This window comes from Neofelis nebulosa, chromosome 14 (genome assembly GCF_028018385.1).
Source record: "Neofelis nebulosa isolate mNeoNeb1 chromosome 14, mNeoNeb1.pri, whole genome shotgun sequence".
Lineage (NCBI taxonomy): Eukaryota > Metazoa > Chordata > Mammalia > Carnivora > Felidae > Neofelis > Neofelis nebulosa.
In genome coordinates this window covers 53,294,089-53,319,838 of record NC_080795.1, presented here as the reverse complement: position 1 = coordinate 53,319,838, position 25,750 = coordinate 53,294,089, and the positions used below count along the sequence as shown (strand labels likewise).

Genomic DNA, 25,750 nt, shown 5'->3' with positions numbered 1-25,750 from the left:
TGTGTGTGGAATGTTCTATAACTCAGGTGATTTTGAATACTTACATTATAATGCATTTTCTTCAATTATTAAGGAATTTTAGAGTTGGAAGAAATCTTGGGGAGCTTTTGATCCAACAGTGCAGTTACTGAATCATCAACAGCAGGGCTTTTTTCTTCACTGATGGAATGTTATATATCTATATTGTTTAGTATAGTAGCCAATAGTCCATTTGTGGCTTTTTTTTTTTTTTTTTTTTAAAGAGAGCAGAGAAGGGGCAGAGGGATAGAGAGAATCTCAAGCAGGCTCCACGCCCAGCACGGAGCTGATGTGGGGCTTGTTTTCACAACTCTGAGATAATGACCTGAGCCAAAATCACTTAGCCACCCAGGCATCCCCATTTGTGGCTTTTGAACACTTTACATGTGGCTCAGATTTCAAATTATAGAACCATGGTTTAAATCGTGTGTGTTGTGTGTGTGTGTTAGAACTTGTTTTCAAATGTGACATTATATATATATTTGTGTATATATAAGTCAAATTAAAGTCCCTTTATGCTTGCTTAGCTTGTACCTCTGTTCAGCTTTCCTCCTGACTACCGAAGCACTTCGGTGGATGCTAAGACTTCTGGAAACACAGTTTTACCAAAAAAACCCACAAAAAACAAAAAACCAGATCCAGTACAACTCCTTTGTTTTCTAGCCCCTTATTTATAGCTAGGAAACTTAATGCTCAGAGACATTGAGCTGTGTAGTTCTTACTTAATGACGGAGCCTGAACTAATAGATCTCTGACATTCATTGTATTATACCTCACTATAAATTCTTTTTTTTTTCATTGTGCACAGTTGATATTTTTAGAAATATCAGGTTGAGACTAATTTATCATTAGTCTTTTCACTAAAAGCCAGAGGATAAAGATGGAAACCGTAAGTCACTGTTTAACTTTGTGTCTCAGAATCATTATAGAGTTTTATTTTATTTTACAAATACAGATTTCCTGAAGCCATTTCAAAGTTTTTGGATCAGATTTTCTGGATATGTTCTGCTGTGATGTCTAACAGAGCTACTACCCTATGCCTTCAAAGTGTTTATTCACCAAAGCTCATCCAGGATTGAGAACCACTGCATCAAGTTGCCAGTTTTTTAGGCACACATTTACATCCTGTTAAAGTAATGAAGTGAAAAATCAGTGATTTAGTATTTTTAGTATATAAGGAATTAAGAAGATAGGGGCAGAGCAGAAAGTATAGCTATGGGTGAAAAAGAAATAGTTGTCTTATAGCAACAACGAGATCTCTGTAAGGTTCATTGGCAGGGTGGAGGGTGTGTACAGTAGGACTTAGTCTAGGGGTTAGGTTTTTCATTTTTTAAAGCTGCTTTAATGGGTTTGGAATATGGTTTAAAATAATGTTAAACATTTAAGTTGGGCTTTTATAAATACAGAAAACGTCAAAATGCAGACTCTAAGGGTTTGAAATCCATGGTAATGACCAACAGAGCTTAATGTTTACCTTTAAATAGTACATAGAAAAAACTTATTGTTCTGTAATCCAGATGTTTCTGTTTCTATTTGTTTAAGATAGAGACACATGCAGAGAGTATGTGAGTGAGCAAGGGACAGAGAGAGAGAGAGGGAGGGAGAGAGAATCCCATGAGAGAGGGGGAGAAAGTGCAGAGCCTGAAGCTAGACTCAAGCTCACCTGATGTGGGGCTCAAACTCAGGAACCAGGAGGTCATACCCTGAGCCAAAGTCAGATGCTTAACTGACTGAGCAACTCAGGTGCCCCTGTAATACAGGTTTTTAACCCAGGTGTACATCAAAATCATCTGGAGAACTTAAAACAACATTAACTTAAATTTTAAAAAGTATAGATTTCCGAATCTCTGGGATCAAGGCTTGGGAATCTGGGTTTAAAGCTTCCCAGGTGCACTCAGCCTTTGGTGGAAACATTGCTCTGAATTAGTGATTTGTAGTCCTGACAGCATATTAGAATCAAGTGGGAAGCTTTTAAAACGAAATAAACAAAAATAAAGAAGGACTATGTTTTTGTAAAGCTCCTCTAAGTAATTCTGATGTAAAACCCGTTTTTAATTACACTTGTTATTTTGTGATGATTATAGATTTACATGAGGTTGTAGGAAATAATAAATCCCCTTTGTTCTTCACAGTTTCCCATTTACACAGTTCACATTTCCAGTGATAACATCTCGCAATAATATCTCACAAACTGTAGTAAAATATTACAACCAGTGTATTGATATTGATACATTCTCATCTGTTAACCATTTCTATAATTTTGTTACTTGAAGAATATGCAAAAACTTTTTTAAAAGGTAATGTTCCACTTTCCAGAGAGGATAGACACACTAGGTGTCATGATTATGATGTAATTAGCAACAGTATAACTAGTATAGGTCTTCAAAGAAGAAAATACTGCAGATGTGAATGAGTGCCTCTTGTGGCCAAGCACTGGTTAGAAGGTAGTGAGCACAGCCTCAGAACTTTAAATCCAGAGGAAGAAGCAAATTAAATAAAGACAAAATTATAAGTTATGATAGGTGTTTTGAAGAAAAATAGAGTAATGAGAATGACATGGACATAATTTATAAATTGTGTGTTGGAAAATCCCAGAGTAATTTAGATTAAAGCTTTAGTGAACCCTGTTAACTCTGCAAATGGAATATGTTTAAGCTGCAAAGTAGACTTTTTTCCCCACTGTATACTAATTATGACACAGTATTCTATTCACGAGTTTGTGCTGACCTATTTCTCTGCTTCTAATTAATCTAAAATTATTTAATATTCTGTCCTTTTTGGGGGGACCAGGGAGATTGGTCTCCAGCCTCCTTTCTGTCCAAAAGTGGACACATTTTAAATGCTCAAGAGAATAGTACATATTCTAGAACCAATGGTTGTTTATTAAACAACTTTTTCCATTAGTGATTTGGAACATTCTCAGTTGATAGGTTTCTTGACTAAACACATGTGATAGTCATATCTTTATAAAAATGCATATCTTTATAAAGAATGTTTTTAGGGGTGCCTGGGTGGCTCAGTTGGTTGAGTGTCTGACTTCAGCTCAGGTCATGTTCTCACGGTTCACGAGTTCAAGCCCTGCATCGGGCTCTGTGCTGACAGCTGAGAGCTTCTAGCCTGCTTTGGATTCTGTCTCCCTCTCTCTCTCTCTCTGCCTCTCCCCCACTCATTCATTCTCTCTCTCTCTCTCTCTCTCTCTCTCTCTCTCTCTCTCTCTCTCTCTCTCTCTAAAAATAAATAAAAACATTTAAAAAAAGAATGTTTTTATCAGTTTATATACAACCGTATAGATTTGTAGGATAAGTTACCAATCTGTTTACCATAAAGTATGCAACATCTGTCATAAAAGATTACTGTGGTGGGATTTAATTTAGTATAGTTGAACAGTTTATGAGATATGGTGTGTGTCTGAAGTTTAAAAGCTGCTCTAGAGTAATTCTTGGACCGGTTTTCAATTGTAGATAAAAATAAAGTATGGAAGTAATACTTTGAATGTGTTGATAAACATGTTGGAGCATACATTAATGTAATTTTCCTTTAGAGAATTAGTTTGACTTTTCACAAAAGATATTTGCCAACTACTCTTGAAGCCATTCTACTTTGTTAAATAACATTTTAGATCTTAATATTTTTCTTAAAGTTCTCATTAACTTTGTTACAGTTACTATTCATAATTTTATTTCCTGATATTAAAGAAAAATATAGAAAGGTGTATTTCCAGATGGAGATAAACTCGTTTCAAAAATATTTTTGTATTTCTGTGTTAACTGTTAGGTAATATATGACATACCTTGGAGATACTGCAGGTTTGGTTCCAGGCCACTGTAATAAAGTGAATATCACAATAAAGCTGTTCAAATGGGGGCACCTGGGTGGCTCAGTTGGTTAAGCATCTGACTCTTGATATCGACTTAGGTCATGATCTCAGAGTCATGAGATCAAGCCCTATGTCAGGCTCATCACTGAGTGTGGAGCTTACTTGGGATAAAAGCTAGTTGAATGAATTTTTTTGTTTCTCAGTATATGTAGTCTCTAGTCTGTTAAGTGTGCAATGTAGCATTATGTCTAAAGAATGTACATACCTTAATTTAAAAATACTACTAATGGAGCACCTGGGTGGCTCAGTCAGTTGAGTGTCTGACTCTTGATTTCGGCTCAAGCCATGATCTAATAGTTGATGGGATCGAGCCTCACATTGGGCTCCATGCTGACAGCTTGAGATTCTCTCTCTGTCTGTCTCTCTCTCTCTCTCTCTCTCTGCCCCTTTCTTGGCTCACATGTGTGCTCATTCTCTCTCAGAATGAATAATAAACATTTTTTTAAAATATTACTTGGGGCGCCTGGGTGGCGCAGTCGGTTAAGCGTCCGACTTCAGCCAGGTCACGATCTCACGGTCCGTGAGTTCGAGCCCCGCGTCAGGCTCTGGGCTGATGGCTCGGAGCCTGGAGCCTGTTTCCGATTCTGTGTCTCCCTCTCTCTCTGCCCCTCCCCCGTTCATGCTCTGTCTCTCTCTGTCCCAAAAAATAAAATAAACGTTGAAAAAAAAAATATTTAAAAAAAAAAATAAATAAAATATTACTTAAAAATGCTAACCATCATCTGAGCTTTTAGTGAATCATAATCTTTTTGCTAATGAAGGGTCTTGCCTCAGTTTTAATTGCCCCTGACTGAACAGGGTGGTGGTTGCTGAAGATTGGGGTAGCTGCTGCAATTTCTTAAAATAAGACAATGAAGTTTCCCACATAATATTGACTCTTCCTTTCACAAACAATTTCTCTGTAGCATGTGACCCTGTTTGATAGTATTTTACCCACAGTAGAACTTCTTTCCAAATGGGGAGTCTGTTCTCTCATACCCTGTCCCTGCTCTATCAACTAAGTTTATGTAATATTCTAAATCCTTTGTTGTCATTTTCAATAATCTTCACCAAGAGTAGATTCCATCTCAAGAAACCACTTTCTCTGCTCATGCATCAGAAGCAACTCCGTATCTGTTAAAGTTTTACCATGAAAGTATAGCAATTCAGTCACATCCTCAAGTTCCACGTCTCATTCTCGTTTTCTTCCTGTTTCTTTTTTTTTTTTTTTTTTTTTTTTTTTAACATTTATTTATTTTTGAGACAGAGAGAGACAGAGCATGAACAGGGGAGGGGCAGAGAGGGAGGGAGACACAGAATCTGAAACAGGCTCCAGGCTCCGAGCCATCAGCCCAGAGCCCGACGCGGGACTCGAACTCACGGACCGTGAGATCATGACCTGAGCTGAAGTCGGATGCTTAACCGACCGAGCCACCCAGGCGCCCTTTCTTCCTGTTTCTACCACATCTGCAGTTACTTCCTCACTGAAGTCTGGAATTTTTAAAAATCATCTGAGGCTTGGAATTAACTTCTTCCAAACCCCTGTTAATGTTGATATTTTGACCTTTTCCCATGAATCACAAATAATCTTAATGGCATCTTTTTTTTTTTTTAATTGTTTTAATGTTTGTTTATTTTTGAGAGGCAGAGAGAGAGAGCAGAAGCTGGGGAGGGTCAGAGAGAGAGGGAGACACAGAATCCGAAGCAGGCTCCAGGCTCTGAGCTGTCAGCACAGAGCCTAACGCAGGGCTTGAACTCAAACTGCGAGGTCATAACCTGAGCTGAAGTCAGACGCTCAACTGACTAGGCCACCCAGGCGCCTCTGTTAATGGCATCTTAATGGTGAATCTTTAGGAGGTTTTCAATTTACTTTGTCCAGATTCAACAGAAGAATCACTGTGTATGGCAGTTATAGCCCTAGGAATTTCTTAAATAATAACACTTGAAATTACTCCTTGATCTGTGGACTTCAGAACAGATGATGTATTAGCAGGCACGACAACAACATTAATCTCCTTGTACGTCTCCATCAGAGCTCTTGGGGTGATGAGGTGCATTGTCAGTGGGCAGTAATATTTTGAAAGGAATTTTTTTTCCTGAGCAGTAGATCTCAACAGTGTGTTTAAAATACTCAGTTAACTATTTTGTAAACAGATGTGCTATCATCCAGGCTTTGTTGTTCATTTACAGAGCATAGGCAGAGTAGATTTAGGATAATTCTTAAGAGCCCTAGGATTTTGGGGATGGTAAATGAACCATTGGTTTCAACTTAAAGTCACCAGCTGCATTAGCCCCTAACAAGAGGGTCAGTCTGTCTGTCCTTTGAGGCTTTGAATCCAAGCATTGACTCCTCCTCTCTAGCTGTGTAAGTCCAAGGTGGCATCTTCTTCCAATATAAGGCTGTTTGGTCTACATTGAAAATCTATTGTTTGGTGTAGCCACGTTCATTAATTATCTTAGCTAGATCTTCTGGATAACTTGCTGCTTCACCTTGGGTACTTTTATGTTCTGGAGATAGCTTCCTTTCTTAAATTTCATGGCCAGCCTCCAGGAACTTCAGTTTTTTTTTTCCTTGGCCTTTCTTACTCCTCTCAGCCTTCATAGAACTCACAGGGAATGTTGTGCCTGTTTTGGTCTTTTTTCCAGACCACTAAAACTTTCTATCAGCAGTAAGGCTGTTGACTTCTTATCATTCGTGTATTCACTGGAGTAGCACTTTTAATTTCCTGCAAGAACTTTTCCCTTTGCATTCACAACTTGGCTAACTGGCATAAGAGGCCTACCTTTCAGGCTGTGTCAGCTTTTGACATGCCGTCCCCACTAAACTTAATCATTTCTAGCTTTTGATTTGAACTAAGAGACATGCGACTCCTCCTTTCACTTGAACACTTAGAGGCCATTGTAGGGTTATTAATTGGCCTAATTTCTGTATTGTTGTGTCTCAGGGAATAGGGAGGCCTAAGGAGTGAGAAATGGGGAACAGCCATCAGTAGAGCAGTCAGAACACACACATTTATGGGTTAAGTTTGCTGTCTTACGTGAGTTTCATGGTACTTCAAAACTGTTAACAGTAGTAACATCAATTATCACTGATTACAGATCACCGTAGCAAATATAACAATAGTGAAAAAGTTTGAAATCCTGTGAGAAGCACCAAAATGTGACACAAAGACATGAAGAAAGCAAATGCTGTTGGAACAATGTAACTAGTAGACTTGCTCTTTGCAGGGTTGCCACAGACCTTCAATTTTTAAAAAAATGTAGTATCTGTGAAGCTCAGTAAAATGAAATTCAATTAGAGGTATGCCTATATTCTTATTTTTGACTAAGGAGATACTGGAAAATTCAGTGAGAATTTTTAGTTGTCACACAGCATTAAGCATTTCTCAGTTTTCTCCTTTTTTCTTTCTCCTATTTCCTTCCAGTTTTACAGTTCAGCAGTTTATTCTTAATACTCATTCTTAAATTAGTTGTCCTACCTTTGTAAAAGACTGGAGTACTTTGGATATGCTAAATAGTTGGCCTCAGTCTTCAGTGAAAAGCAGGCAAGAGGACCCCATAGGTAAATGCTTAAGTTCATAGTTTTTGAAATACATAAAATTAGTAATTAAAAACCTGAAAGAAAATTGACCTAGAGTTGGTGGAACTCTAATTGGTTCTCTAGATTTAGACTGATGTTCCTAGGAAGGACCACTGGTCTTAATTACTGCCCAGAAACAAGGAAAGTATCTGGTTTTGTGCTAGAGGCATGAACGTGTTTAATGAAACAGAACTGAGGGTGAAATACTTATTTTCACTTTGTCTTTTTGAAATATCACTTAGAATCCTATATATTTCCCTTTTTTTTTTTTTTTTTTTTGGTCACTGAAAAATTATTAACATTTTGCTGTAGTCAGAGTTACTACTAATAATTTGTCATACTGGATTTTGTATTTTATTTAAAATTCTTTCTCACAATAGGTTTATATGCTATTTATGTTTTTTCCTAGGACTTTTATGGCTGTATTTTTTCTATTTAAATTCACCTAGGATTTATACTTGGGAATAGAGAATAAGGAAGACACTACCTTTTTTTCCCCCTAAATGGCCAGTCAACATGATTTATTGAAAAATTATCTTTTCTTGGGGCGCCTGGGTGGCGCAGTCGGTTAAGCGTCCGACTTCAGCCAGGTCACGATCTCGCGGTCCGTGAGTTCGAGCCCCGCGTCAGGCTCTGGGCTGATGGCTCGGAGCCTGGAGCCTGTTTCGGATTCTGTGTCTCCCTCTCTCTCTGCCCCTCCCCCGTTCATGCTCTGTCTCTCTCTGTCCCAAAAATAAATAAAAAACGTTGAAAAAAAAATTTAAAAAAAAAGAAAAATTATCTTTTCTCCCACTAATTTGAAATGCCACCCATATCACATTTTGAATTGTCATTTGTATATGGGACTTTTTCTGAATGCTTTAATCTGTTGTAATTATCTCTGGGTTCCTGAACAAGCACCAAATTGTTTCAAATAAGATTTGTAATGTGTTTTAGTATTCACTATACTCTGTGGAGTTGGTAATTGCCATTTTCCTCCCATTTGCTTAGTTGTTTTTCTTAGTGTCTTTATCACTAATTATACTTCAGACTGTTTGCCAGTTTATAAATCTCTTCTCAAGACTAATTACTCTATCAGTTATATCTATGGGAAAAAGATCTGGACTTGTTGCTCTCTATGCCTGTTGCACATTTGTCTCCCTTTGTCCTTTGTTCTGAAGATTCCTTTAGTCTGTCTCCTGTAATAGAGCTCCAGTTTTATTGTATTCCTTTTTTTCTTGATTTACTATCATATTTTGGTAAAGTTTGTCCTTCAATAGCTTTATAAGGGAGGTTGTTTAGAGGTAAAATAGTCATATCTAAAAATGTCTACTTTACTCTCATATTTGAATAATGGTATTAGGCATGGTATTCTAGGTAGAAAACTACTTTATTCCAGAATTTTGAAGACTTTGTTCTGTCGCTTTCTAGAAGCTTTCTGCTCTAGAAGTCAGAAGCTATTTTTATCTCTGATCTTTTACATATAGGTGTTTTGTTTCCCTCTCTAACAATTTGAAGGATTATTTTTCTTTGCTCCCATTGCTCTGAAATTTCACGGTGATATATCTTAGTGTAGGTTTATTTTAATTCTTCATACTGGACCCTTTTAATTTGGGAACTCATGCCCCAGTTCTGGGAAACTTTTTTTTTTGTTTGCATTATTTCTTCAATGATTTATTTTCTTTTATTTTCACTGTTTATTCTTTCTGAAACTAGTGTTGTTTGGATAGTGGATCTCCTGGACTAGACTTCTAATTTTTTTACCTTTTCTCTCCAATTTCCATACCTTTGTCTTTATGTTCTACACTCTGGGGAGATTTTTCTCAACATCTTCTTCCAAACCTTCTGTAGGTAAAAAAACAAATCCATGATGTCACATCTTTCAGTTCTTATTTTATGGATGCAGTATCACAACAGTTTGTAATTTTTCAAAGGATATTGCTAGCCTTTTATTTTAGTGTTTTTGTTGAGCTATAATTGATATATATAACATATTAGTTTCAACATCATGGACAACATAATGTATAACATAAGGATTTGATGTGAAACGGTCACCACAATAAGTCTAGTTACCATCCATCACCACACATAGTTGCAAAGATCTTTTTTGGTGATGGGAACTTCTAAGGTTTGCTCTCTTGGAAACTTTCAAATATACAGTGCAATATTATTAACAGTAGTCACCGTGCTATACATTACATCTCGTGAATTATTTTATTATTAGAAGTTCGTGCCATTTGACCCCTTTAACCAATTCACCTGTCCCTCCACCCATCACCACCTCTGGCAACCACCAATCTGTTCTCTGTATCAAGGCCTGTTTTTTTAGTTTTTGTTTTGCTTTGTTTTGTTTTAAGATTCCAGGGTTGCCTGGGTAGCTCAGTCGGTTGAGCATCTGACTCCTGATTTTGGCACAGGTCATCTTCCCAGGGTTGTGGGATTGAGCCCCGCATTGGGCTCCATGCTGAGTGTGGAGCCTGCTTAAGATTCTCTCTCCTTCTGCTTCTCTCCCCGGTTTGCAATCTCTCTCTCTCTCTCTTTATATTAAAAAAATTATAAATGAAAAGAAAGAATTTCCACATATGGAATCCACATATAAAGTGAGATCATATAGTATTTGTCTTTCTCTGTCTTATTTCACTTAGCATAATGCCCTCAAGGTCATACATGCTGTTGCAAGTGGCAAGATTTTATTCTTTTTTATGGCTAATATTCATATAATATCTCCCACTTTCTTTATCCACTCACCCATCAATGGATACTTAATTTGCTTCCATATCTTGGCTATTGTAAATTAGCTGTAGTGAACATGGGTGTACATAAATCTTTTTGAGTTAGTGTTTTTGTTTCCTTTTGTTAAAACCCAGAAGTGGAATTACTGGCTCATATGGTAGTTGTATTTTTAATTGTTTGAGAAGTCTATGCTGTTTTCCATCCAGAATGTATCAGTTTACATTTCCACCAACAATGTACAAGTCTTCTCTTTTTTCCACATCCTTGCCAACACTTGTTATTTCTTATCTTTGATAATAGCCATTCTAAGTGTGAGATGATATCTCATTGTAGGTTTGATTTGCATGTCATGTACCTGTTGGCCATCTGTATGTCTTCTTTGGGAAAATGTCTATTTAGGTCCTCTGCCCACTTTTTAGTTAAATTATTTGGTTTTTTGTTTGTTTTTGTTTTTTGCTATTCAGTGGTAGTAATTCCTTATATATTTTGGATATTAACCCCATAGATATGTCATTTGCAATATCTTCTACCGTTTGGTAGCTTACTCTTGGATTTTGTAGATGGGTTCTTTTGCTATGCAGACTTTTTAGTTTGATATAGTCCCACTTGTTTATTTTTGCTTCTGTTGTCTTTACTTTTGGTGTCAGATCAAAAAATCATTGCCGGGGCGCCTGGGTGGCTCAGTCAGTTAAGCCTCCGACTTCAGCTCAGGTCACGATCTCATGGTGCTGAGTCCGAGCCCCGCGTCGAGCTCTGGGCTGATGGCTCAGAGCCTGGAGCCTGCTTCCGATTCTGTGTCTCCCTCTCTCTCTGCCCCTCCCCCGTTCATGCTCTGTCTCTCTCTGTCTCAAAAATAAATAAACGTTAAAAAAAAAAAATCATTGCCAAGGCTGATGTCAAGGAGCCTACCACCTGTGTGTTCTTAGAGGAGTTTATAGTTTCAGGTCTTAGGTTCAGGTCTTTATTCAGTCTTTAATATATTTTGAGTCAATTTTGTTTATGGTGTAAGATAGTGGTCCATTTTCAATCTATTGCATGTGGTTGTCCATTTTCCCCAGCATCATTTATTGAAGAATATATAATCAAACAATATATAATTCTCCATTGTATATTCTTAGCTCCTTTGTCATAAATTAGTTGAACATCTATGCAAAGCTTTGTAACAATAGTTTGAAATTAGGAAGTGTTATGCTTCCAGCTTTGTAATTCTTGCTGAAGATCGCTTTGGCTACTTGGGGTCTTTTGTGGTTCCATATGCATTTCTCATTTAACATATTCAATATGTTGTTGCATTACTTGAGAAAGGTGTGCTAGTCAACTTAAAGATACATATAAGGGACATTTACACAAATATTTAGATGTCAGCTTTAAGCTGCCAGATGAGGTTGAGAGTTTCTATAAAATCTGAACAATCTGGAAATTATTTTTGTGTTTAAAATCTAGATCAAATAGATACTTTTCTCAGAAATTCTGCATTTCGATACATTTTGTCTTTTAGTGTATTAATAAACTGAGTTAATTTAAATAACACAAGGTAAGCATGGTATAGGATAGCTTAAGCCAACGTTTTGTTTTTTAAGCTTTAATAGGATTTATAGTTTTATTTTTAAAACTTTACTATTTTTGCATAAAATCACTGGACTATAAGAGTATTGTCAAGTTTTGAGGATTTCTTTCTATCAGTCATTTAATTTCTTTTACCCTGTATATTTTCCTGTTACTTAAAAGACACTGGACTGTTGCCACATTCTTTAATTCACTCTCAGAGTGATTGGTAGCGTAGATAACCTGAGATGCCATCAATAATTTGTTAATACTTCTTGGACATTATTCAGGTTTTTCTTTGACTTGATTTAATACATAAAGGATCAACAAGCACAATGCAAAGCAGTAAATCCCCAGCGTAGGATTATGGGTCAGAGTTTGCAGATATTTGTGGGTCTTGATGCATGTTGCCACATTGCCCCAGCCATGTTGGAATATGAGATAGAATATGGATGTAAAGAAAGAAAGGATGAAGAATTCTCTATGGAGTTATACAGAGTAAACTTTTCTTTTATGTTAAAATCTGACCTTAAATAAGTAGTCTCCAAACCTCCAAACTAGAATAGTAAACTCTTGTGCATCTCACATAGCTCTTTCTACTTTATTCATCTTTACACTTAAAATAGTTTATATATTTTGGGGATGAAGTTATTGTCCTCTACTCCCCAACCCCTGGCTTAAACTTTATAAAAGTAAGGAACAGACTGTATTTTATTGTTAGCATCTAACAGTTCATATTTTGTTGAGTGAATGCCAAGGAAGGAAGATAATTGGTTTGGTTTGGCTGGCATGTAGTGTTCATGGGAAAGAATAATGGGAATTTGGAAAGTTAGGTTGTAGCCGAATTGTATAGAACCATGAATGAGATATTTAGAAGTTTGGATTTTATTGTTTTGGTAAAAGGACTGTGTTAAAGTTTTGAAAGGAATTTGGGAATAAACTGGTTAGTTAGCAATTATATAAAATAGATTAAGGAGAGACTGGAGAGGTAGATGAGTTAAAAAACTAGGAAACACTAATAGAGCCTGAACTAGGGAAGTGACTAGTATAGGAGTCAGACAGTAAATTTTTAGTAATTGTCTCCTGTAAACCTGGCATTGTGCTAATTGCTAGGTAGATAACAGTGAACAAAGAAACTTTGGTACATTCTCTTTGGTTGCTTATACAGTGTATCATGAAAGCAGATACTCAACAACAGGAAGTTACACCTATTATGACTGCTCCAAAGAATATAGAGGGGCTATGAAATCAAAGATACATTACAGTTTACAGAGGTGTCGTGGAAGGCTTATGAGGGTACTGTTTTAGCTGAGACCTGTGTAACAGTTAAGTGAAGATGATGGATGAGCCTTTTAAGCAGAAGGCACAGTATATGCAAAGGTCCTGAAGTGATTAAAAACCTGGCAAGTGTAATGAATAGAGAGGTTTAGTATGGTGGGTGGAGAGGAAAGTCTTTCAAGATGACAGTAGAGTGGTTAGATAAAAGGCAGTGGTTAAAGAGAGAATTCTAGGCCTTCTCAGTTAGATGTGACAGCATCTAGAGGAATCTAATAGATAAGCTTCAAGACCATGTTTCATTATAATTTTAGTTATTTAAACAGCCTCATAAATAGGTTATATATTATAATTTTAAAGCATCTTTACACTACCAACTCTACATAATTCATAGCTTACTGGGAATAATTTTTCTGCTCTTTAAAATAGAATATAGTGGTTTGGCCAAACCATAAGAGACTCTTAAAAACTGAGAATAAACTGAGGGTTGTTGGGGGGGGTGGGAGGTCGGGGAGGGTGGGTGATGGTCATTGAGGAGGGCACCTGCTGGGATGAGCACTGGGTGTTGTATGGACCAATTTGACAATAAATTTTATATTAAAAAAAATAAAATAGAATATAGTGATCTTAAACATTGGAATTTTAATATATTTAGTACAGTTTCTTTTGTGCTTTTCAGAGTAAAATGCTTTGGCCTCACTTTAATGAGTTATGTTTGGGGAGATGCAGGAGGCATACGAAAGATAAATTGCTATAGGAGGTGATAAAATAATCCGTATGTTTTGGAAAATCTGTTCTTTACATTTAGAGTTGAGTTTTAGGTAAGAGTAGCAGACATTTGCTTACTATAGAAGTGTAGAGACAATGAAATTTACACATTTCTAAAATAAGTCAAGCACCAGCAGGAAACACAGGAGTTTATGGGAAACCACAGGAAACACCAGTTGCAGGAATTTTTACTAGTCAAAAACACACCTGCTTGTTTAAGTAAGTTGATGTAGTTCCCTATTTTTAGTAGCTTAAATAAAATTAGGGTTATTAGAGAACAGTGATAAAGAGAATAAAATGAAGTCATGAAATTGAATTAATAGTCATGGATTAATTGTTCTTTCTGCTTGCTGAGAATGTTGTATTTAGAGCAAAATCGATCACAGAAAGACAGAGAACAAAATTTTGACACATAAATCCAGGGAGTTTTATGGTGGTGTTTTTGCTCGTATTCATCAAGATGTTATTAGCTCCAAGCATATTTTAAGGATAAGTTTTGTGTTTTTTTTTTTTTAAGCTTATCTTTTTGAGAGAGACAGAACGAGCTGAGGAGGGACATGGAGAGAGAGTCCCAAGTAGACTCTGCACTGTTAGCACAGAGCCCTACACAAGGCTCAGACTCCCAAACTGTGAGATCACGGCCTGAGCCGAAACCAAGAGATGCTTAACCAATGGAGCTATCCAGGCTCACCTTTATGGATAAATTTTAATTGTATATCTGCATAGATTTAGTTTGTACTTATTTTATTGATAACCTAACTTAAATTTTTCATTAAAGATTTTTTTTATGTTAATTTTTAGAGAGAGAGAGAGAGAGAGAGGGAGAGCGCGCGCGCGCGCAGGCAGGGATGGGGCAGATAGAGGGGGAGACACAGTCTGAAACAAGCTCCAAGCTCTGAACTGTCAGCACAGACATGGGGCTTGAACTCAGAACAGCGAGATTGTGACCTGAGCTGAAGTTGGACGCTTAACCCATTGAGCCACCCAGGCGCCGCATTAATTTTTACATTTTGAACAAACTTCTGTTAACTCTTTTTCAATAAATGTGTAACATGGGGATAGCATAGATAATATTTTTCTCATAAGGGTATTTTTATAAATTAGGTTATTTGTGTTGGAAAGTCTGGAATTACATAATGATATGATTGCCAGTGTCTTGACATCGGATCAGGAATTTTAGTTTATAATATTCTAAGGAAAGATTGTATTATTGGTACTCTAGTTCTTTTCATCAAACCAGTGATAACATTAGAGGGCCTGGCAAGTGTGTAATGTCTTCAGTGAAGACTGATGAAAAGAGAACAGTTAATGTTTAAACATGCATATGTGAATACATTTATACTCTGTACTCTTTAATACTATATATGCATACTATTCCATCAGCTGAGTGGTTTACTTATGTACTGCCAAGGGGTGCTTTTATTAGTCCTGATAAATTGAGCTCTATAATGGTATCTTTTTTACCCCAGGCATCTCCCTAGCTCTCTCTCTCTCTCTCTCTCTCTCTCTCTCTCTCTCTCTCTCTCTCTCTCTCTCTCTCTCCCTCCCTCCCTCCCTCCCTCCCTCCCTCTCTCCCTCTTTCCCTCTCTCCCTCTCTCCCCTCTTTGTCTTCCTCCCTCCTCCACCCTCCTCATATTTTATGTATGTGTATCTTTCTCCTTCCTTTGAAATTCATTGGCTAACATTTAGGTTGTATAGTGTACAATTCCCAGAGTGCCCTCGGAGTTTAATGCAAACATATACACCAGACCTGAGTTTTAGTTACTTCATTATATTATACTTATCACTGATGTTCCTTGTAGTAGGTTTAATTTGTATAATCATTATACATTATAAAACCTTTCCTCTCTTAGAGCATTATTAATTGAGCACCTGCTAAGTGTAAGGTACTATTCTAGAAGCCAGAAAGATTTCTATAAATGTGAAATGTGGTCCTCTCCCCTCAAGGATCTTAACAGTCTGGTTGGTGGAATGGGGATAGGTCATGCACAGTATTAGATAATTGCACAAACATGGAATAGTGCAGTTATTAAGTCACAGTATTTAAGAGAGGCGATCCATAAATACCTGAAAGTCTCTATGCAGAGTGTGGTTCAAAGACTGTGGACATGAAACCAAGGTTTTAGACTCCATTAACATTGTTTTTACTTTTTTCATTAGCATGTTGGCAGACAAACTGAACATGACTCCAGAAGAAGCTGAAAGGTGGATCGTAAATTTGATTAGAAATGCAAGACTGGATGCCAAGATTGATTCTAAATTAGTGAGTATTATGTTAGTTATGCTACATCTTGATATAAGTTGCTGATTATTTTATGCTTTTTTGGGAATTTTTCATTAAGGACATTTTGTTCTATTCTGTTAGAATTTTTGCTTTGTTTTAAGGCAACAGCGACCACCTGTTTTTTTTGTTGCTGGAGTTACATTGTCATCTCTGTACAGTGCATAAAAATGTGTGCAACAGTCAGGTAGTGTTGTGATGTCATGCTCATGACTTACTGGGAAACTTGGTTGTAATATTACAGGATCAACTTCCCTCTGTCTTATTTTAGGGTCATGTGGTTATGGGTAACAATGCAGTCTCACCCTATCAGCAAGTGATTGAAAAGACCAAAAGCCTTTCATTTAGAAGCCAGATGTTGGCCATGAATATTGAGAAGAAACTTAATCAGAATAGTAGGTCTGAGGTAAGAACCACATATTTTCTATTCAGTCTCGAATTTAGCAAGAATATAACATCGTTATTACATCTTACATGTGTGGTTTAGTATTGATCTTTAAAAAATTGATTTTATCTGTCATATTTAACTATGTCAAAAAATATATATATCCCTTCTTTTGGTAAATATCCTACATATTAGATATTAAACTTGAACAGCCATGTAATTTTGGAATCCCAAACCAGCTTTAATGCTTCTTAGCTATTACGATTATGTGTAACTGAAGGGTAGGAAGTTATTATTTTTAGGAAGTACAACTGCTTCCTAAAATAGATGGAACATTCAGAGACCTCATGTGATTGAAATTTTAACAGAAGGTTTGTGTCCTTTGAGTAGTTTTTCAAAGAAGAGAAGGAAGAAATGGGAAATTATTGTTCATGACTGTTCCAGCCACGTCTAGAATAACTCAACCTAAAAAGATAACTTTTATATGATGTTATTTTCTGTAGGCTTAAAGATCAATTTGTATTGACTTTTGTTATAATGTTGGTGATACTGTCATTGTTATACTTTATAATTGGTCAAAAACTGTTTCAGATGATATTTTGACTTGTTTTTTATTGTTGTAAGTGGCATGATTTAGAAATTGCAGAGGTCATTAAAATCTTAGAGAGGGGTTTGGGCAGGAGTACTGAAAGGAAATGCTAGTATCACTTTGTAAGTTAGCTTTTTCAGAAAGTACTTTCTTCTAACTCTGTCAATTTCCCTTTGCATGTTTTAGGCTCCTAACTGGGCAACTCAGGACTCTGGCTTCTACTGAAGAAGTGTATAAAGACAAGATGAAAAAACTATAAAAATGAAATAATAAAATCATTATATAAAGGATGACATGCATTTTAGAAACAACATTGTGTATAAATTTGGGGGAATTTGAATAAAATTGGCTGTGTTTCATTTTATCTTATGAATTTCCTTGTGTATAGATGTGTGTATTTTTTAACTTTTCATTTTGGGATAATTATAGATTCACAGAAAATTGTGAAAATAGTACAGAGAGGTCTCTTGTAGCCTAAACCTAGTTCATCCCAATTTTTTCATTTATGTTGCTATGATGCATTACCGCAACCAGGATATAGACATAGGTACAATGTGTGTAAATAGCTCTATGCCATTTCATCACTTCTGTAGATTTGTATAGCCTTCAGTGCAGTCAAGATAAAGTACTATCTTCTTTTCTCTGCCATCATAGTGTGTTGGGTTGACTGTTCCTGGCTAAGAAACAAAAGCAGAATCACCCCATTCCCAAATGGATTCAGATGGAAACTAGTAATGAAATCAGGCACAACTCCCAAGAGGCAGCGTTGGAGAAGAACCAGGCTGGGTCTATAAGGGATTGTATATGGGATGGCACACATATTTATGCTGCATGAAGGTCATGTGCTTGTATCCTATCACTCTGTAAACATCACTACTACCTGAACAATAGATCTGCTTTATTGGGGAAATGATTTTTCTATTACTAGGCTTTTGCACCACTGGGTTGGTAAGAACTTTTTTATATGAAAAAAAAAAAAAGACAAAAACAAAATATAAAGAACTATCATCATGAACTTCTCCCTCATGCTACTCCCTTCATGTTTATACCTACCTCCACCAGCTCTACCCTTAGAAACCACTAATCTGTCCTCCATCTCTGTTATTTTATCATTATGAGAATATTCTAGAAATGGAGTTCTTCAACATACACAAGGATAAAAGATACGTGCATATTGGCTTTTTATTTGGCTTCTGATCAGGTCACCCTCAGCCTGCAGTTAAGTTTAAAGAATATGGGCCAGATTTGACCCATGTGCTATTGTTTAGACCTCTGGTTTATGGTATTGGTTCTTCTAAACTGTAGCCCAAAGGTGTCCAAGCGAGGGGGAGGATTGCTGGTTAGGATAGCCCAAATACTAATACTAATACTAATTTTTTATTCATCTTTTGCCAGTGTTCTGAAAATGCCAACTTTAAAGGATCATCTCTAGTACAAACTGGGCAAAGTTCATAAAGTACCAAAAAGTGGCATTTCAGGAACTAGATTGAAACAGGTCCTTCTTACCTTGTGTGTAGGAGCTAATTCCATGAGAATCAGAAGTACAGATCGCTAAAAACTAGAGATAGTTACACAAAACTATGTAAAATTACATATGTTACTCAAGTTAGATGTTAAGATGACTTTCCCTCTTCACAAGTGACTCAAGGGCAAAAAGAGACATCATTAATGACTTTTTAAGACTATAGCTCAACCAAACCAGATTTCTAGGCAAGGATTTCTAGGTGATTACCTAGCAGCTAAAAGCAAGTTGTTTAATGTGCTTTAGTGGACCAGTAACACAGGGAGGAAAGATGGGAAGCTATTTGCTATGTATCAGGCATTTTCACACATGTAGAGAAGCAAAGCTAACATTTGAGTGCCTCACAATGCCTGGAAACACTGAAATTTTGGTGCTAATATTTGTATATTATTGATGAGGAAACACATGGTTACTCAAAGTCACACCTATTAAATGTTAAAGCAACTAATTGAAAAGCATTTTCAGTTATACCCCAGTGCCCTTTTTTATATCATTATTGTCTTAAACTTATAAAGGGTTAAGGGTTATATGTTCAGTAGGTTGCAAAGGAGGATCTTGATCCACAAAACTGTTCAAATCTCTTGGCACCATTACCTTCAAATGAGAGCAAAGGATATTCAGTTTTTCTACCAGTATAATCATTTCTAGTGACCCCACTAAAAAAATCTATTTGGAATAGACAAGTGATGAGCAGACAGATGATGAACATCCCTTTGATTTTTTTCTATTTATGGTTTGCTCCTTCAAGGTTATCCATTATATGAATAATTAATGTTCACTTTTCCTATCACTTTTTGCTTTTCACATATTGCTGCCCTTTGAACTTGAAAGATGCCACTATAGATTACTAGTATCGGAAAAAAAAAACCTGTAATGGCCATTTTTACACATTACCAACATTTGTTCATTGTTAAAATGCATTTTTGAAGCTTGCATAAAAAACTTATCTGGTTCTGGATTTAACCTTAACGTTTAATAACAGGTAAACTGTACCAGTAAAGATGGTGAGCACAAATAATGTACTGATTAACTTTTCTTTTTTGTGCCCTGTACTTTCATTTGTTTCCACTTAGTAGACCCTCCTATGTGTCAGCAACTTTTACAGGTACTGGGAACACATTAAAGAACAAGAGTTCATGAAGCTTATATTAAGTAAGTAGTTGCTTGTGTGTTTTTTTTTAAAGTTTCTATGTATTCACAAGCATATGTGTTTATGGTTTTTTTATATATATAGAAGCTAAAAAAAATAAAATCAATGCTCATTTATACAATACCTCCTACTTGGTACTCAGCTTAAGAAATAGAATGGTCCTAGTAACTTTGAAGAGCTTGTGGGCCCCTCATTAATTGTATTTTCCTCTTTGCCCTGGAGAAGCAACCACTACCATGACTTTTGTGTTAATAATTCCTTTGTTTTTCTGCATAGTTTTATCATACACACACAGACACACACACACATACATTCCTAACAAAATGTTTTTGCATGTTTTTGACATGTACTTAATTGAAATCATACTTCATAATCTATTGCTTGCTTTTCCCAGCACTGAGATTCATCTATGTGGATATATTCACGTCGGTGTATTCAGCTATAATTCATTCTTTGTCACTGCTTTGTAGTATTGTCAAATATACCATATTTAATTCATCCCAGTGTTGATGAACACATTGCATTTCCAGGTTCTTGTTTTAGCTAGAGTATTCAGAACCAGTCTGAAAATTGTGTCTTTTAACTGGTGAGTTACAAATCTATTTCCTTTTGTTATGATTACTAATCTATGTGGGTTTATTGCTACCATCTTTTTTCTTTTTAATTTCTTTTAATGTTTATTTATTATTGAGAGACAGAGAGAGACACAGAATGAGCATGGGAGGGTCAGAGAGAGGAGACACAGAATCCGAAGCAGGCTCCAGGCTCTGAGCTGTTGGCACAGAGCCCGACATGGGGCTCGAACTCACATACTGTGAGATATGACCTGAGCCGAAGTCGGATGCCCAACCGACTGAGCCACCCAGGCCCCACGTGTTTTTTAACTTAGTGTCCTAAAATTATCTCTGTTCCTCCCCAACGATATAAGGAAGATATTATGCCAGTGATCCTCCTCCCCACTTAATTTTGCCCATATTCTGTTCTTTTTTATTGTACTTTACAAATCAGACATTATTTTATACAATAATGCCCTTTTTCTTGTTCATTCCTTTTGTAATGAGACTTGCGTCAGGTTGCTTTTAGGATCTTTCATTAGTGTTCTACAGTTTCACTATGATGTGTCTAAGTGTGAATTTTATTTATACTGGTTGAGATTCATTGGCCTTCTGATTCTGAAATGGCTTTTGTCTTGCATTAGTTCTAGAAAATTATCTTTTTGGATAATTCTTCCTGGTTCATTGGTTGTTGTTGGTTGGTTTTTTTGTTTGTTTGTTTGTTTGTTTGTTTGAGTTTCCCAAGAAAACCTCCCTCCCTTTCATAGTTTTGATCTCTGCCACCTGTCCTGCATTGCATTTTGCCTAATTTCCTCAGATCTTTCTTCCAGTTTGTTAATGATCTGGTCAACTGTGTCTAATTTGCTCTTAAACCTCCATTGAGTTTCTTCTTTCAATTATTTTTCTTTTCATCTTTGATGGTTTATTTTTCTTTTACCATTTTTCAATGCCAACTTGTATTCTTTAAACTTATTTTATATTCTATTTTGAATCCATCTACTTCTGTGCCACCACCATTCTTGCCCAGGTTAGTATCCATCATTTAGTGAATATAGTATCTTCTGAATTATTCTCCCTATAACTATGCTTGACCCCCATTCCCACCTGTTTTCCAAATTACAAAGAAATCTTTTCAAGTTGAAATCTGATCATTTTTCTCTCCTACTTAAAACCTGTCCATGGCTCCCTATTGTTCTTAGAGTAAAGACTGAATTCTTAACATGGCTGTAATTATCTGCTATCTTCTTCTTGTATCAACCTCATGTTATGCCACCCTCCAGCTACACTGGCCTCTCAGGCCTTCAAGCTATTTTGACTACTGCAGAATAAGAAAAATACTTTACATCTTGATTCTTTACTATAAAAATAATACATATATTTGACTGATGGAAGTTTTATAAACAATACCCATCCTTAGTATATGTAATGATCTCTATTTTTTTATTGTTTTTGTAATAGTTACTATGTCCCATAAATTAATTTCATTATCTACCAGTTGGATTATGGACATTTGAAGAATACTGCTCTAAAGAGCAAAAGATCCTTCCTATGGTTTGACTTTTGTAATATTGTTCCCTCTGCCTGGGAATGAATTTTCTCTTCCTCTAACCCCCACTTCCCATGCGCACATGTATTTCTAGTTTGTATTTTATTTATCCTCCAGAACTCAAATATAAAGGAAAACTTGACATTTCCTTTCTGTAGGAAACTTTTTCTTACCCCTAGACTGGGCTAGATAGTTATCTGACTTGAAATTACAGTTATTACTTTATAAATTTTATAATTAGTTGATTAATGTCTTAGACTGTCATTTTCATTTGTTTATGGATGATATCTGTCTTACTCATTACTGAATCCCTAATGCCTGGCTCATGTTAAACCTTTGATAAGCTATTGAATAAATGGAACAAATGAATGAATGAATCGTGTTTGGAATGGCATAATGGAAAAAAACAATGTGGACTTAAAAATAAATAAACATACCTATCAAAAATCTTTAATTTTCATTCTATTGGGTGAGCATAAATAAAATCATGGATTTCTTATTCACTGATTTCCTAGTCGTTCTAATGGCAATATTAGCTGCTTTGTGTGGCTGGTTACTGGAGATAAAAAGACTCCCACATTTTTTTTTTTTTTTTTTACATGAATATACAGTTGATGTCTGAGACAGACACACAAACATAATACTATATGGTAAGTGCAGTTGTATGTGAAAACAGGTTACACTCAGGAAGTATGGCTATAAGATACTTTTTTAAATGGTTACGGTCAACTGAAGACTTGCAAAAGTCACCGTTAACTACAATTTATGAAATGTTTCAAAACTTATCTTTCTCTTGGTCTTGGCTCTTTCTTGGCAATGATGGAAATAAAAAGAGAGAGAGATACACTAATGATCTCAGATGTTTTGCTTCCTCTCTACTACCCATTGGTTAGGAAAATAGCTGGACAGCATATAAAACTGTTGATTTCCAAATTCACAATATTGTGAACTCATGTTGTTTGCCAGCCTATTGTTGATCTTCACATATGACCCCTGTTTTCTTTTCTAGCTGGTAGATGTGTGGACAAAGGAAGAGGTACAGGTATCTTTCGAGTATCCTAAAGAGGTCATGTAGGAAGTAAACCTTTCTGCTTCCAGTACCACTGCTAACACAGGAGCAATCCCAAATCGGATTCACCTCTGCAGTAAAAAGGTCAGAAGTAAAATACTAAGCATAATTACCATCAGTAAGAAAAGTAATCAAGGCCAGAGCCAAACAATCTGCTAGAGTGAAATGTTTAAAACTTTTAATGAGACTTTAATTAGATTCTTAGAAAATAGCCTGCTTTGAAACTGTTTTGTGTGTCTTCCATGAATAATTTACTCCCATGCATTTTAAATTATCTTAGAGATCAAGCCATTCTCTGGAAAAGTGTTAATTTTCTGGAGAGGTAGCACAAACACTGTTATGTTTTGTTAATTTTTCATCTCATGTATTTAATAAACTGTTTGACTCTTAGAATCTGCAAGAAATAACATTAACCTAAGGCATCTCCTATTTTGGTTCTGAAACTCTGACTTTTAGTCATTTAGTCTGTTGGGATTGGGAGAACAATGTCAGACTGATCCATTTGTTTTTAAGTGTTGTGAGGACAGTTGAGGGGTAAGGAGAAGTTACTATTTTGAACTGGGAAGCAGCTTGGGCACTTATGCACAACTCCAGGTGAATAAACTAAGTGTGCCTATATGTAAGCCTGATTGCCTAAAGGTATACATCTAAGATTCCATATTGATCAGTGCTAGACTGCTGCTGTTTGAGGACCAGAGGCATGGTTTATTCAGAGTGGCATGGAAGGAAAATTGGATCACAGAAAGACATTCTTATTTAAACAGGACTTGAAATCTGGCAGTTCTCCTAGGGGAATAAAATACTATTGGATTACACTTATTTGTGGGCATTTTTTCTTGCCTTCTACATTGCCCTTTAAGCATAGTAACCATGATATATGTTCATCTTTGTATTCCCCAAACAGTAGGCATGATAATACTGTAGAGATTTACTCCTTCACTACCCATTCATTCATTCAGGTACACAGGTGATGTTTAGGAAATACTGAAGCAGTAGTCTAGCAGAGAGGGGGCATTGCTCTGAGTCTGTCTGGTTGCTATACTTAGGGACTATGCAGCTTTTCACTTCATTTTAAAGACAAATGGTCTGCATAGAGAGGAAGCACATGATTAGCTTTGTATCTTTGTTCAGTTAGCTAATCGGGCCAGAGCTGTTGGTCCATCTGTGCATAAGCCAGTTAGTGTTTCTCTGTTCTAAGCCACAGATTGCACCTTGAACCTTTGCCAGCTGTTTCCTAAGTGCATGCCATTGGATGTGAGGGGGACCTGAAAAGAGTACAGATAGATCAGCTTAAAATCATCACAGCTTTTAAAAACAAAACAAACAAAGCACAAAGCATGAATCCCATAATGGTAGATGAGAAGTTTTGTCTTGGTATATTCAAAGGTCAGCTGCCATATGTGCTGCAGTGTAAACACTACATGATAGGGACAAAATTTAAGAAGCTGTGACAAAAAAGTATTAGAACTTTTATAATCCTTTTTTACTTAAAAAATTGAATTTCTGCTGCAAGTTAGTATAACTAGTCCTAGAAAATATTGGGCAGAATGTGGATGGTCTCATTGGTTCAGAAATCGCCCAGAGCTCTACATGACCAGTATGCCTCATGATTTCATAGATGACGTGATTAGATAACATTCTTGGTTATCTAGTAATAACTCCCTTGCCGCTGGGCTTGGGGCCTTGTTCTTTGAAGATTTATAGAACTCAAATGAGGTTTCACCTATAATCAATAAAAATGTCTCTTATTTGCTTCATATTTTTGCTTTTACTTAACAATCATGCATATTATTTCAAGTGAGTCTCAAAACAACCTTGTAAGTTAAACATTATTCTTCAGGTTTACCATCTGATCACCTGGCAAACTCTTCTTGTCTGACATTAGTGACTGACGGAACTCAGGGAAGAATAGTTTACTATAAAAAATTGACTAAAAAAAGTATAATCCCATACTGACAAAATTATCACTTTTATAAGATGCTACGTTCTCTTATTAGGAAACAATCAACTTTTAGGTGAAATATCATTCACCAAAATTTTAAAAAATTACTGAAATAGTTTGTTCACTTCGAGAGCATCGAAAGAAAATAAAAGTGAAAGAACTCTCTTTGGCATCTCTGGATATTTGAACAGACAACAAGGAAGAACTGTAGTTTTTTTTTTTTTTTTTTTTTTTTTAAGCTAAATTATCCTAAGAACACTCTGCTCCAACATAGGAATGCCAGTGGAATAAGAGATGGTAACACAAGATGCACCAGGAGACTCGAGGTTTTGTGTGTTTGAAACTTATATTCTACTATAATGACTAAATTGTAGAGAAGCAAAACTAATGTGTGTGTGTGTGTGTTTAAATTTGCCCAATGTTTTTTTGGTTCTGTCTTCTAGGAGCAGACAAACTTCTTTTGTTTTTTTGTTTGTTTGCTTGTTTGTTTTTAAAAGGTCACTTCAATTTTATAGAACAGTATAAGATAAGGACAATTAAAAAGTTATACTACATTAGAACAATATCTTTTGCTCAACCTAGAAATGCCAAAGGCTCATAAAGGTGTATGTGATATGCAGTGTTTTCTTTCACATAATTTATTTAAATTGGTAGGACTTTTTTTTTTTTTTGTCTTTCAACTTTTAATTTCACTATAAACAAAAGTGAAGTAAATATAATGGTTGTTATCAACTGAATACCAGATGAAATCTTGGCATTTAAAAGAACATAGATCTCTTCTTACAAACTTGCTTTTGATTTTAATTCAAGAATAATTATGCTGGATTCTGATGTATGACTGGACAGAAAAAAAAAACAAAAAACATGTGGTTGTGTGTTTTGGCATATGTTCTTCCAGCCTTTTCAGTGATCAACATGATAACCAACAAAGAGAATTTACTTTGAAAGTCCTTTTTCT

General features: G+C 36.0%; 1 protein-coding gene across 2 annotated transcripts in view; it reads left to right on the top strand.

Moving 5' to 3' along the window:
- The window catches only part of EIF3E (eukaryotic translation initiation factor 3 subunit E), a 55,190-nt gene extending 37,817 nt beyond the window's left edge, over positions 1–17,373 (top strand). For both annotated transcript variants that reach the window (XM_058698841.1, XM_058698842.1), the window contains 3 exons: positions 15,915–16,017; positions 16,307–16,441; positions 17,196–17,373. In XM_058698841.1, coding sequence (XP_058554824.1) covers positions 15,915–16,017; positions 16,307–16,441; positions 17,196–17,234 — 277 coding nt within the window. In that variant the 3' untranslated portion in view covers positions 17,235–17,373. The remainder of the gene's footprint in view (positions 1–15,914; positions 16,018–16,306; positions 16,442–17,195) is intronic.
- Positions 17,374–25,750: the final 8,377 nt, after the last annotated feature.